General features: G+C 45.7%; 1 protein-coding gene and 1 pseudogene across 1 annotated transcript; both read left to right on the top strand.

Annotated features, from left to right (window-relative positions):
- Positions 1-560: 560 nt before the first annotated feature.
- On the top strand, positions 561-2,302 carry LOC127330378 (putative disease resistance RPP13-like protein 1; annotated as a pseudogene).
- A 4,128-nt stretch (positions 2,303-6,430) lies between these two features.
- LOC127334533 (protein disulfide isomerase-like 5-3) lies at positions 6,431-13,214 on the top strand. Its single transcript, XM_051361019.1, has 5 exons — positions 6,431-6,741; positions 7,203-7,306; positions 7,400-7,770; positions 11,752-12,059; positions 12,338-13,214. The coding sequence occupies exons 1-5, from the start codon at positions 6,493-6,495 to the stop codon at positions 12,572-12,574; spliced, it is 1,269 nt and encodes a 422-aa protein (XP_051216979.1). The 5' UTR covers positions 6,431-6,492; the 3' UTR covers positions 12,575-13,214.
- The last annotated feature ends 1,543 nt before the right edge of the window (positions 13,215-14,757 follow it).

The following is a 14,757-nucleotide window of genomic DNA, read 5'->3' as shown; positions in this document are numbered from 1 at the left end:
CATGAGCGGCTAGCGTGCCTCTGATACCACTTGTCAGCTCTCAACCTACACACACACACGATCTAGAGAGGGTGCGGTAGAGGAAGACGATGAAACACACAGAGATAATTTTGGTGAAGCGTTCAAGTGACTGCTTTTCTTCTCTCTTTCCTTTTATTCATGCGGAAGGGAAACTTGCCGTGATTTGCTCCACGTTCCCTCCCTACAGAATAGTGCCATCCCACGATCGGAACGAGTCCCACGACGATCCTACAACTACGGACGTGACCAGAAGGCTGAGTCAAACGTCCTAATCTAAAACCCTGGACTAAGTCATCTCTGACGAAACTGAACCTGAAACTGGCACTAGGTTTATTCAACAGTTTCCAGTATCTAAGTATACAACTTGTTCATTATACTACTCTCTTCGTGCATCAGTGTAAGATGTTTTAGCTACTTTTAAAATAGATTAGATAAAAACAAAGTGAGTGAACCTATCCACAAAAATAAACGAGATATAAACTAAAGTGGATGAATCAAACAACATACTTCAACAACTTACATTTGTAAAGGGACTACTATATTAGGACGCTCTTGGCGATCAATCCATTCCAAGCATAGTAGGAGGGAAAAATGGAGGAGGTGTCCACCAAAATTACTGATGCAATCCTTTGTGCTATCATGGGCGAAGTAGCCAATCGAACCATCTCTTTCCTTGTGGGCAAATGGCGAAACAAGCAGATGTCGCCAACCGAGGAGGAGAGGCAGGCCAGCTTGCGACGGCTGCTATCCCGGGTCCGCGCCGTCGTGGAGGAGGCGGAGGGACGGCGCATCACAAGCCTGGTCATGCTGCAGCAACTGAACACGCTGCGAACGGAGATGCACAGAGGGTACTACGCCCTGGACAGGTTCAGCTGCGGAGTCCCGGATGATGAGGGCGGCAAGGTCAACGAGGTGAGCCGCTCTTCCGCTCTGCAGTCTAATTTCAGCTCCGCCAAACGTCTCCGTGTCCATGGCGGCGGCGGCGGCAGTGTGGGTGAAAGCGCGCACGAGCTGCAGAGAGCTCTGGCGAGGATGGAAGCCGCGCTCGAGGACGTGGGGCCGGAGTTTGCTAGGCTCTCCGACGGATACCCGCGTCTGTTTCGGCAGCCGTACAGCGTGTACCTGCTCATGGACAGGTGCATGTTCGGCCGCCAGATGGAGATGGAGCACGTAGTCAACTTTCTGCTGCAAGCGGATGATCAGGCTCGAGCTCGACTAGGCGTTCTGCCGATCGTCGGCCCGGGAAAAGTCGGGAAGAGCACCCTCGTCCACCACGCCTGCGCCGACGAGACAGGGTGCGCAGCCACTTCTCGCAAGTCGTCTTCTTCCGCGCGTCCGGTGATGATCTTACAGCCGTAGAGAGGGAAATCGCTCTCGCCTCGGACGGAGCTGCCGATCAAAGGGTACTGATCATCGTCGAGCTGGATGGGGATGTCGAGGAGGGTCCATGGACAAGGCTGTGCTCAGCTTCAGAAAGCCGCCGCGTCTCATGTGGCAGCAAGATGATAGTCACAAGTCGATCAGATAAGATCGTGAACATAGCGACAACTCTGCCGCTGAAATTGAACTTCTTTACTCCGGAAGCCTACTGGTACTTCTTCAAGGTTCGTACGTTCGGAAGCACGGACGCGACGGAGCACCCGAAGCTCGCATCAATAGCCATGGAGATAGCCAGGGATCTTAACGGGTGCTTCATATCCGCGAATATCTTCCGCGGGATACTGAAATCGAGCATGAACGCTCGATCCTGGAGCTTGGCTCTGGCAACCTTGAGAGAGTTCAGGAAGAATAACCTGTCCCTCTTCACTGCTGCACGCCCGGTGGTTGATTATTGGGACAGTTCAGAAAGACCAGTGAGAGTCCCGATAAACAGCAAATCGACATGTCCTGGCCGGCATGGTTTTGTGATTCTGGATAACTATGAAACGCCCTCCTTTCAGAGTGATGCTGAAGCTCCAGTCGTGACGGTGCAAGATGTCTTGTACGGAGGTGCTAGGCTTCAAGGGAAGTTCGATGTTATTGCATCCAGATCCCACTTACCACCTCACTACTACTACGTGTTCAATTGTGAGGTACACACGCTGCAGCGTGTGGTATCCAAGAAGAAGAAAAACCGCAAGACTGCCCGCAGTTGAACTTGCCATGGTTGCTCTCGACTTGCTCCGTGCATATATATAAAAATGTATCCGAACCTCTGAAAACTATGCATGTAATGTTTATCTGCCTAGTAGCTGTATAATGTACGTTATGTAAAACAATTCCTTACATCCACGGAGTATATATGAAATAAAAGGCTAAAGCCTACTGTTCACTTAAAGCAACGAGTGCAAGTTATATACAAGTTCGTGCTCCGTGGATGCTTTCCACCCGTAGTCTAAAATACCTAAAGCCTAATCACTAGTAGAAAAAGGGGCTTTAGTCCCGGTTTGCAAGGGCCATTAATCCCGGTTGCGCAATCGGGACTAATTATGCGCGACTAAAGGCCCTCCCCTTTAGTCCCGGTTGCTTACGAACCGGGACTAAAGGCCCCGCCATGTGGGCGGTTGGCATGCGCCCGGGCGAAGGACTTTTAGTCCCGGTTTGTAACACGAACCGGGACTAAAGGCTATTTCGAGTTAATTTTTTTAATTCATTTGGATTTCTAATTATTTTTCACTCCCTCTTTTTCTTTCTTTTTTTTCAGAATTTCTACTATTTCAGTTATTTGCATAGTTTAGTCTCTATCTCTAACTACACTTATCTCTAGTCAAATTACATACTTGTGGTCAAACTTCCCGCTCGTTCACCCATCCTCCCAATACTCTAGCACTAGCACGCTAAACTTTTGAGTTCCATCCCGTTCCGCATCCAAGTGCTTCGCGTGCATGTATGTGATACTAGTATCATATCAATCCTATTAACATGTTGATCGATGTCACATTTCTTTATTGTTTGAATTTCAAATAATTCTTTTAATAAACAAAAGTAATGATGTAATAATAATCTTGAATAAATAAATAAACATTAACTTTTTAATTTGTATTATTTTTAATTTTATTAATTAATTAATTTTTTTTGCCAAACCTAAAACCTAAAAATTTGAAAATCTAAAAATTGGGTAAAAATGATAGTAATCTTTATGCAGGATGCAGTTATTAATTTTAGGTTTAAAAAATAAAAAATATATAAAATCCGTAATTTATAGCAAAAACTAAAATCTTCATGCTTTTGTATTTCCATTTGGAATTTTGAGAATCTAAAAATTGGCTAACCGGGTAAACCCGGGTAAATTCGGATGTAACTTTTTCCCACGATCATTTTGATATATTATACGTTTTTTTCCGACGTCGTATGCAAAAGTTATTGCAGTTTTACCATTTTTTAAACTTTTTTTGCAAAAAAAAGTGAAAATTCAAATTTGTTAGTTTTCCCTAATACTAGGTTGCATAACATACAAGAATTTGAAAACATTTTATTTTTTTGAATTTTCTATCCTTTTATTTTCTATTTTACGGTGCTAAAAAAGGCGATCCACGGGGGTGGAGGTGCGTGGGGAGCCAAAAATCAGAAAAATCCTTTAATCCCGGTTGGGGACACCAACCGGCGGTTGGTGTCCCCAACCGGGATTAAAGGTTTTTTTCCTGATCGCAGCCCACCGTAGCCCTTTAGTCCCGGTTGCCCCGAGCATTAGTCTCGGTTGACCAGCAGAACCGGGACTAAAGACCCATTAGTCCCGGGTCAAAGTATTTGGGGACTAATGAGTTGGAATGGAAGGCCTTTTTTCTACTATTGAATGCAGAGGTTTCTCTTTGTTCAGAAAAAGAAAAGGTCCCAAACTATTTATGGAGGTATAGGACTATATGAGTGATCAAGTAGAATTGCGGTTTTTAAAAGCAGATTGATATTTTTTACGATTAAGATGGATTTCTCCCTATTTATTAAAATTACTAGAAATTTGAACGTATTGTGTTTTAAATGCAACCCTAAATTTTATGAGATCTAAATTCACATAAAAATATTAGTGAAAACAAGGGGATTTTGGAGAGTTACCGCGAAGAAGACTCCCCATTGTCCAGATTGCAGAAATGTTGAAGTTTTGAGTGGATTTGAAGAGTGTGGTGGACAATAAAGGGGGAGGGGGAGAAAGCTTAGGGCGGCGCTGGAGGGGAGAAAATAAGAAAGTGAGGTGAGAAGAAAACGAGGCAGGATTTTCACCCCCCTCCCCCCCCCCCGCGCCAAACCTGTAAGACTGAATTCATGTTCGACAATTGTCAACACCGATTGCATTGGCCTCGGACTATGCCATGTCGGATATTGAGGACCCACGCCCAACAGTTCGGCTCCAAAACTTTTTTACGCCGACATGTACACATTCGGCGTCTTCGCCGGTGGCACCAACCAGAGGGATCAAATTTCAAAATAGTTTCTGGGAGCAGTTGTGTCTGGGAGGTCATACGAGGGATTAGTTTCTAAAAAATCATATTTGTCAAATAAAAATACATAACTTATGGTGTAGTTCCACCCACTGAGTATTATTAATGTCACAGAAAACATGATCCAATAGACACACCATATATTTAAAAGTATCTAATGCAAATTCAAACGCAACTCAAAGATACGAAAACAGAAAATCTATATGTGAGTAACTAGCTTACTCACTTTATACCAATTTATTATGGTAACACGTAGTTCAAGAAAAAAAGTTAGCTATTAATTTTGTCAACAAAATATAAATTACTATGTCACAAAAAATATATCATTGCAAATATGTTTTGATTATGAATCCAATGGTATAATTATTGTGACGCATAGTTTATATTTTGTTGACTAAATTTATAAAAAAAATCTTAAACTACGCAACCCTGATAAACCTGTACGTATAGTTTATATTTGGCTCTTTTTCAGGTTTTCACAACATTTGTTTTTTTAACTCAGATGTTGTAAAATAATACAACAGTTGGTGCTCCAATAGTTGTTATATAATCTAGGTGTTGTATATTTCAAATTTGCAAACATATGGTGAAATATGATAAATTTATATATGAAACAAATGCCACATATATGATAAATAATATACAAATTAAAATCAATACCACACATATCATCAAGTTCATCACAAACATATCATCAAGTTCAAGCATTGCATAGTTCAACAAGTGGGACATGGTTAACGATACACACAAACATATGCGACAATCAAGCATAGACAAACAACATAGTTTCGGGTTGCCTAATAGGTATTGCCCGGCTGCTCGGTGCCAACGGCCACATCAAGCGCAACCTTCTTCCAACCCTTGCAAAGCAGCTTATCTTCCTCAACATTGTAGCTGCCGCTTCTTCCTTCTGGAGGCTGGGCCAAGAACCCCTCGTCCTCGACATCTAGCCCCTCATCAGCAGCGGCATCTTCATCCTCCTCCACATCATCGTTGGCATACTCATACTCTTGCGATGGCGTGTCTTGGACAATGTTGTTGGCTGCTCCAACTTCCGTTGTTTGCAAGAATGTATCATCATCAACGCTACAAACAAAAAAAATGCCGTCAAAATAACTATAACATTGCATTGGACACATTGCATTTGATCTTGCAAAATCGAAGAAAGGAAAACAAGAATTTTTTTACCAAGTGGCCAATTCATCGAGTAGGTTGCGACCGTCCCGTAGCGGCTGTGAGAACGCTGGCTCCTCCTAGGCTGACGAAAACAGCGATGGCGGCAGATGGACCACGAAGTTGATGATAGGGTTTTCGGTGTTCTTACCACAGCCGCCGATGGACTTCGTTGGTGCCGATGCAGACGTCGGCGGCGCTGGCCTCTTCGCGTCGGCCGCCTTGGGCTTCGTCGCGGCCTTCGACCCCTTCGTTTTTTATGGCGCGCCTGCGAGTGCGCTCGACGATGTGTGCGGCAGGGCGAATGTCGGCCGATGGAGGGCGCTAGGGTTTGCAACACCTGAGGTTGCGGCGGCGCTCGATTTTGTCGGCAAGTGGGCGACGATGACGGGAGGGCCAGAATGGGTGGGCGGGGGCTAGGAGTGGTCGGAGAAGGGATCGACCGGATTCGGCCGACGGCGGAGTGGAGCTCGCGCTGGTGGAAATGGTAGAGGACAACTAGCGGTTGGAGGATGCACATGACTGTTTTTGCCTTTTACAACACCTCTCCCAGGTGATAAATTTGCAGCACCAGTTTGCAATTGTTGTAAAATTTTGAAATCACTTTGTTACATCTACAACAATTGGTGAAGCTGTTTTTTTTTGTCTTAATTATTGTAGTAATTCCTTCATCTCATCAAAAGTGTCTTAACTTTGTCAAAATTAGACTTAATTTTGTCAAAATTCGATATAATAAAGTTAAGATAATTTTGGTGAGACGGAGGGGAGTATACTAGAGTTATTTTACAACTACATCATGTGATAGAGATGCTGATGTCCGTATACGGGCACGATCCAAACCAGAACATCACTGCCAGCAAAGCTCGAGATCGAATCGAGCTAACTCATGGCGCCGGTGGCGATGGAGAAACCGCAGCAGCTGCGACGGCTGCTTCCTCTCATCGCTCTCGCTCTAGTGCTGCCGGGCTGCTTGGCCAGCGGCGGAGGGGAGCCGGCGATCTTCCAGATCCCCCGGGACGGGAGCGTGGTGGAGCTGGACGAGGGCAACTTTGAGGCGGCGGTGGCCGCCGTTGATTACCTCTTCGTGGACTTCCACGCCCCCTGGTGCGGCCACTGCAAACGCCTCGCCCCGCAGGTACCCTAATCCCCCGCCCTTTTCTTTCCGTTGCGCGCGATCCACCACCACCGATGTTCGCTAGAAACCTCCTAGTCCGAAGAGTCTGCAAGGAGAAATGGGATTGGGTTAAACTAGTATGGTAGTGCGAAGTGCGGACTGGGAAAGAGAGATGCCGACCCACTGGGATCGAAGGAAATTTGGCCGGGATCCCAGCGGAGGTAGATTAACCGAACGGGCCCTCAATGATGCTTAGTGGTGGTGATCGTTTAAAGGCATTGATTGCATTGATTTGATTGAATTGTAGAACGAAAACGAAATTGGCGCTTGCGCGTCTAAGATCCACTCGGTCAACCACTTACTGCTTGTAACATGAATTTTCTGAATTCTCGGAAAAAAACATGAATTTTCTGTTATTCCCGTACCCGCGTGGCCTGCCTTATGTGAACTGATAAGCCACCTCTTGTGTTGCACATTCGCAGTTGGATGAAGCTGCTCCAGTGCTTGCTGCGCTGAGCCCGCCAATCGTAGTCGCAAAAGTAAATGCAGAGAAGTACAAGAAGCTTGGGTCCAAATACGGAGTAGAGTAAGCAACCTCTTCGAATATCTCCACTAATTAGTTACACCAGGCGGGAGTGTGTTTTATGAATGACAAGTTTGTTTGTTTTCCTGGATGCAGTGGCTTCCCTACTCTGATGCTTTTTGACCATGGAGTCCCCACGGAGTACACTGGTTCAAGAAAGGCCGGTCTGCTTATCGAGAGCCTGAAGAAGCTTGTCGCACCTCATGTTTCTGTTCTTGAGTCCGACTCAGCAATCAAAAGTTTTGTTCAGGAAGCCGGTGCAGATTTTCCATTATTTATTGGATTTGGGGTGGATGAGTCATCAATTGCTGAGTATGGAGCGAGATACAAGAAGAAGGCATGGTTTTCTATAGCAAAAGATTTCTCTGAGGATATGATGGCTGTATATGATTTTGACAAGATTCCAGCATTGGTTTCTCTCAACACAAAGTATAACGAGCAAAGTGTTTTCTATGGTCCCTTTGAAGGTATGCTTGGATAATTAATTTCTTTACATTTCTTGGTACATGTGCTATGGAGGGAAATCGTGGATTCGTAATTCTGTTCCTATTGATTGCTGTTCCTCGAATTACTTTTTTTAACTTGCGAACTTTATTCAAAGATTGATATATGAATTACAAATTTACAATCAGCCAGTAAGCTGTGCTCTAAGAAATCTGGAGGCTCGGCATCCCATAACACTGACTCGGCCTGTATACACATAAAATTTTGCGCAACAGTGAGCTGCCATATTAGCCTCGCAACGGACGTGAGCAATACTAAAAGACTGAAAAATAGTACTATGCTCGCTGATCTCTTCTAAGATAAGACCAATCAAAGATCGGTCTATGTTTCTATCCTGCCAATGTCTAACCAACACTGCGCAATCCACTTCAAACACTACCCTCTCAATACCCCTTGAAACCGCATACAGAACCGCATCACCCAATGCCAAAGCTTCAATGGTTTTTCGCACACCTTCATATGTTTTGCACGAAGTTTCTCGGAAAGAACTTCGTCTACGTGCAATTATTCTGGTTCCAGCGATTTCCGAAGAAATCTGAATTGCACCATCCAAATTAATTTTGATCACATCACCTGGCACCTCCTGCCATTTGCAAGCTGGTCTGGGACGCTTCACTTCAGTTCGGTCTCGAGGCAATTCCAGGGAGAGAAGAGTTTCCCTCATGAACTCCATGGTTTTTGATGGATCACAACCATTTTCTTCATTAGTGTCATTATTTTTAGATGTCCGGATTCCGTTTCAAAAAAAAAAAAAAAATAGATGTCCGGATTTGGTACATGGTAGTGATTATTATAGACCTTTCTCTTTCAGTAAAAAATTGCTCACGCAGGATATCCACTGCCCAGGTATCCGGGTGTAATCTTCGCAGTTTCACCAGGAGTGGTGTCTTGGCTGCCTCCCAGAACACACTTGCATGACTGCAACCAATAAGTGCATGCATTAGTGTTTCCGACTTTGTTTTCCAGATCCCATAAGTGTTGTTTACCATGACATGCCGCCGTGACAGGGTCCCGTAATCGGGAAGGATTCCACAAGAACCCACCACCAAAATACATGCACTTTAGGTACCACCCATGCTTCCAAAGTTTCTTCCATAGATCTCCACTCACAGCTGATGATTCAGAAATCTCATCCTGATTTGCCGCTGGCCAGTTAGAATCAGTGCTCTATAGGCCGAACCAACTGAATAAGAACCGGAGTTCTCTTTTAACCATGCTAGCCAGTCCTCTCCTCCTCCTTGCCTTAATGGAATCTTCAATATTGCTTCGGCACCAGGAGCAAAAAACAGACCTCGAATCAAAGGCACATTCCGTTGGTGATCACTAATTCACTAGTGATTAGTTCACTAACTGTCATTAATGTAGTGTCATGCTGTCACCCCATGGGCTTCATAGTAAAGGAATCAGGTATCCAACTATCATCCCAAATAGACAGTCTCACCTGATCCAATTCTTTGCCTTAATGGAATCTTCAATATTGCTTCGGCATCAGGAGCAAAAAACAGACCTCGAATCAAAGGCACATTCCGTTGGTGATCACTAATTCACTAGTGATTAGTTCACTAACTGTCATTAATGTATTGTCATGCTGTCACCCCATGGGCTTCATAGTAAAGGAATCAGGTATCCAACTATCATCCCAAATAGACAGTCTCACCTAATCCAATTCTTTGGATCAAGCCTGAGGTAAGAGCTTCTCTCCCTGCCAAAATTGCACGCCACGTTTTAGACGCAGCTCTCGGCACATGCCTCCAGAAAGCTTCTATCCCGGAAATATCTGTTCTTCAACACTTGGGCACATAAAGAGTTTAGGTACATCATCATTCTCCATGCTTGCTTTCCTAAGGCGCCGTCATCCGTCCAGCTTCCCGGCTCCGCTGCACCCGCTCTCTCCACTCAAGAGCAGCGCCCCCAGCACCTCACCGCGCCGCGCCCTGTTTCGTGGTCCTCTGCTGTTGATGACGATGACTTCGATGATGAGCAAGAGCTGTTGGCCCCCTGCACGCCGCTGGCTGCCACCAAGACCTTCGACGCTTCGTCTGACCCTGTCGTGTTGATAGAGGGCCTCGGGTTCTTGTCGCTACCGCCTGCTGCCTCGGGAGGCCCGATCTCTGCGGGGGTGTGCTCTGTCGAGGACCACGATGGTGAGGAGTTTGCTTCACCGTTGGCCTCTTCCAAAGGCACTGTTTCCGACTCAGAGCAGGTGATTGCGGAGCCATGCCGTGACCTCTATGCTGCTGTCGCCGCTTTTGATGATGAGGAAGGATGGACCCAGGTGGGTCGGGGCTGCCGTTCCAGCCGGGCGCCATTGTCTTCGCTTCGTGAAGGTCTCGACCGTAGCCTCGCCTTCAAGCGCTGGGCTCGAGGGAGGTGTTTTCGGTGCCTTGAGCGTGGACACCAGGTCAGCTCATGTCGTGGGTCATTCAGATGCATCCGATGTCGTCGTCCTGGTCACCGGGTGCGGTTCTGCCGTGCGCGCTCTCCTGCTGCTCGTTCTCGCTCTCCGGAGGCTCGGGCTCGTTCTCTGGTCGCTCGTGCTCCTTGCCAGCGGAGTCGCTCTCCGTCCGCTTAGCCTCGTCGCCCCTCGTCGCCTCTGAGTTGGGCTGGGGTTTTGGGCCACTCGTCGTTGCATCCTGTGGTGCAGTCGTGTTGCAAGGATTCAGTCTCTTCTGTGGAGTCCCAGTTTGCCCTGCTACGCATAGAGGTCCTTCAGAAGTTTGAGTTGCTTCGCTCTGAGGTTCAGGATGCTCTTGCCAAGCTTCAGGTTGCGTCGGTTGTGCCTCTACCACCTGAGATACAGACTGATTCTGTTGATGAGGGGTTCGAGTGCTGCTTTGGAGAATTTTCTCCCCGTGCTCTACATACGTCGTCGTCTGTCCTTACGACGGTTGTCGCCACCGAGGTTGTGGCTCCAGTTGTGGAGATCTTGCCTGAGTTGCAGGATCATTGTGGGAAATCATCTGTGGTGCTTCCAGTTGAGCTAGGCCATTTGGAGCCTTTGGCGGTGGACATCGCGCCATCCCCATCTCCGTCTGAGTCCTGCGAGTTGCCCTCCTCTGTGGATAGTGGAGGTCCGTCCATCCGGTTGCCCCTCTTCGACCGTGAAGCTATGTTGGCAAGTATTGATCAGGCGGTCTTCGTGAAAAAGCTTAGTGGCTTGCTCGCTTGCTTGGAGGCAGCTAGCCCTGGATGCAGCGAGCGATTGCTTGCCTCATAGCTGAGGAGGCTTCTACCGGCAAAATCAAAAAGGTGAAAAAGGCTCTTAGGCGCATAGGCAAGAAGGGTGGCGCCATTGGTAAGGCGCCTGCGACTGCTTAACGCAGCTGCGTGGTCCTAGGGTAGTCGTCAGTCTGCGGTTGCTTAGCTAGAGTGGGGTTGTCGCTTCGTGAGTTGCTGGTCTTAGGTGTTGCCCTTTGTGGTTGTGTTGCCTCATGTTGTTGGTGTTTGTTGTATGGTTTTCGCCCGGTTTCTTCCATTAATAAACCGGGCACTTCCTTCTTAATAAATGGTTGGGGCAAAGCTTTTGCCCCACAGTTCAAAAAAAAAAATATTAAAGGCTTCCAAATTCCTAAAACCCATGCCACCTTGGGATTTAGGAACCGAAAGTTTTTCCCAAGCCAACCAATGCATCGATCGCTTGTCCAAATAACCACTCCGCCAGAACTTTGCCCAAATTGAAGTAATTGTCTTGCAAGTTCCTTTAGAGAGCTGAAAACAACTCATGCTATATGTTGCTTGTGCTTGTAGAACAGATTTTCTGAGTGTTTCTTTAGCAGCATAAGACATATTCCTCTCGGCATATCCACCAACTTTGCTTCTTGACTTTGTAGCGATGGAACTATGTATGTAATTCACCTAGTTTATCAAAACATGAACGATCTGCTTTGTAATACATGTCTTTCCCAGATTGATGGTCCATTACAATATTACTGCTGTGGATGCAGGAACCTTCTTGGACGATTTTATACGACAATCTCTACTGCCTATAACTGTGCCCATCAATGCAGAGACTCTTAAGATGTTAAAAGATGATGATAGGAAAGTTGTTCTTACACTTCTTGAGGATGAATTTGATGAAACTTCCATGCAGTTGATAAAAGTTTTGAGGTCCGCAGCCAATGCAAACCATGATCTAGTGTTTGGATATGTGGGAGTCAAGCAATGGGAGGAATTCACCCAGCCTTTCCATGATTCCAAGACCTCACAGCTGCCAAAAATGATAGTCTGGGACAAAGATGAGGAGTATGAAGTGGTAAGTACGGCATTTTTGTTGCCCCTGTTAGTTGGTTTCGGATAATATATGGTGCCTTTTTTGGCAAAAAAAATCAAAGGGGTGATTTCTTTCACAGCTAAAAGTTCGTACGTGTTCTTAACTTCTTATACTGATAATTACGCATGTTTGGTGTTGTCATCAGATTTTGGCTAAAACTGATCCATTCATATCTGTTTGCTTAGTATCTTACACCACAACCTCAAATACTGACTGTTTAGTTATGCTATCTAATTGATTGAAATGATTACTGCTTGCAGGTTGAGGGTTCAGAGAATCTGCAAGAAGGTGACCATGGATCCCAAATCAGTCGTTTCCTCGAGGGATATAGAGCTGGAAGAACAGCAAAGAAATCAGTGGGCGGACGTACCCCGACACTGCTCGTCGTGAATGCGTTGTACATCCTCCTTTTCTTGGTTGTTGTTCTTATTGCCCTGATGTTCTTCGCTGGGCAAGGCGAGGAAGATCGACAACCAACACGAGCCCATCAAGAATGAATGTGTAGTAGTTTTGTGCACCAGAATTAAACTTACAAGGAATTCCTGAAGCAGGAGAATAGAAGCATGTTCTAGAGAGGGTAACTTAAAGATGGTGGATAAGTTTCTGATTTTTCGTTTGACATGCCTTAGGGCATGTACAATGATATACAGTCAGCTGTCTATAATATGTGCCATGTAGGATTTTGGCTAACATGGAAGAGAGAGAAGATTGAAAAAGAAAGAGCCTGTCTGTAGAAATACAGACGGTCTGCTTCCACGTTAATCGCTGCTTACAGACAGCCTTCTTGCCATTGTAGAGGGAGTTGTCGCTATTTCACGGTTTCAAGCCCACGTTTCTCCGGAGTGTGTGGACCTGCTCTTCAGTTACTTGACAGAATTTCCTGATTCCACGGTGCTTACAGATAGCCAAATAGACAGCTTGTTGTAGATGGTGTCTTTAGTACTATCTGCAAGATACTTGGAGGTATGGTACAGACGGTAGGAGTCTAAACCAATGTACATGCCCTTAGGAAGGCTGGTTTTGATCTCCCCTTGTCCGACCTGGCAGTTACTAACTTCATTGACTAGCTATTTTCATTTTCATGTAAACTTATTGATTTAATAACTTGAGCAGCTATCTGCTTTGATGATTTTCGAATTATAGGAAAAGGCTAGAGATTATAATCAACATATACATACAAATGCATGGTCTGCTTAACTGATTACGATGATGGCTATGACATACATCGTGGATAGTACAACATAGGGGTTTATTGGAGGGTTCCATCAACAGTTGTTACTGCCTCTAGCAATCTGGAGCTGATACTTATATTTATATGGAGACGGTTCTAAAACCGGCTCAGGCTTACACCGGAGCTGCACACCTCAGTCGGCCCTGCAGAACTGAGTCTTTTTTTTCGAGAGTATGCCAAGTCCAAGACATAACTTGGTTTTATAGAAGTCAGCAAGTTGTTTTTACAAGAAGATTGAACATATCACAGGCGATAGGTACCCCACTGGAAAGGCTAACTATTGTCTAGACTATTGCACCCCAACGCTCCAGCCATCTGCCATTCATGGATGTCCTAGAAGATTGTCCAGACTATTGCGGCTAACTACTGTCTAGACCACCCCACCGCTCCAGCCATCTGTCATTCATGGATGTCCTGGAAGATCAAGTTGACAAGGTACAGTGTGCTGCTGGGTTACGTTGCCGAAGACACAGAGCGTTTATTTGTTTCCAGAGGCTCTAGCAGATGAGCATAAGTCAGAGTGGTTATTTGTTTCCAGTGGCTCCAGCAGATGAGCATAAGTCAAAGCCTCTGCGGTCCTGGTCCAGGCACCGTGCCGCGAGCAAGCAGCCACCAAGGTCACCCTGAGTGGAAGGACCAGGGGCACCTGGGAAGAGATTTTGGAAGCAACGAAACCAAGTCTCCCTGGCATAGACGCATTGAAGTAGTAGGTGGTCAACATTGTCTTCCTCCCGCAGGCATAGATAGGGTCAAGGGTTCTCCTGTAAGCCATGCCTAGCCCGCCGATCAGAAGTCGAAACGCGATATTTCAGTGCTAGCCAGATGAAGAACTGAGTCTACCAAGACAAAAAAAATGTTCTGTAGCCATATCCCCTGCAAGTAAACTGGAGTTTTATAGATTGCTTGTTTATGTTGTATCACATTCACATTCATCTGATTCACATCACATTTACATTACATGTTTATTATCACAAACCATCGACATACATTCATCCATGAAAACGAATTTCAACAGATTCATCTATATATGATATATGTGGAACTGTGGAAGCTAGAGAAACGCAAAACAGATAGGAAGGGCTGTGTGTACAAAGCTAAGGAAGTCAGACCTGATGCACTGTAAAAATGAATGCACGCGTTCAACTGAAGTCCCTTCCCCTTGCTGAAGGAGAAATACTAGCACCTACACAAAGCAAGGGGATACTTGAGCAGCATCCACATCGCAATCCACAACGTCCCTCCTTAGTCATCTTCATGATTCCAGGAACAGAACATGGTAAGCATTACGCCACACGCCGGCCAGTATCCGCCATCTCATCTTTACCCTCCACAATCGTCATCTCATCTTTACCCTCCACAATCGTCATCCTTTAACAACATTAAGCAGGTCTGCACAGATGAAGTAGCTGCAACCAAAGGAAACATGCACTGGGGATGTACTTTGATCTG

This window comes from Lolium perenne, chromosome 6 (genome assembly GCF_019359855.2).
Source record: "Lolium perenne isolate Kyuss_39 chromosome 6, Kyuss_2.0, whole genome shotgun sequence".
Classification (NCBI taxonomy): domain Eukaryota; kingdom Viridiplantae; phylum Streptophyta; class Magnoliopsida; order Poales; family Poaceae; genus Lolium; species Lolium perenne.
This window is presented reverse-complemented; position numbering and strand designations above follow the sequence as displayed.

What these genes read in the sequence shown, in the direction of transcription:
- LOC127334533 (XM_051361019.1), top strand. Translation starts at nt 6,493, where the DNA reads ATGGCGCCGGTGGCGATGGAGAAACCGCAGCAGCTGCGACGGCTGCTT. An exon ending in TTTCTATGGTCCCTTTGAAG is followed by an intron (nt 7,771 to 11,751) that starts GTATGCTTGGAT and finishes CTGTGGATGCAG; the next exon opens with GAACCTTCTTGGACGATTTT. An exon ending in AAGATGAGGAGTATGAAGTG is followed by an intron (nt 12,060 to 12,337) that starts GTAAGTACGGCA and finishes TACTGCTTGCAG; the next exon opens with GTTGAGGGTTCAGAGAATCT.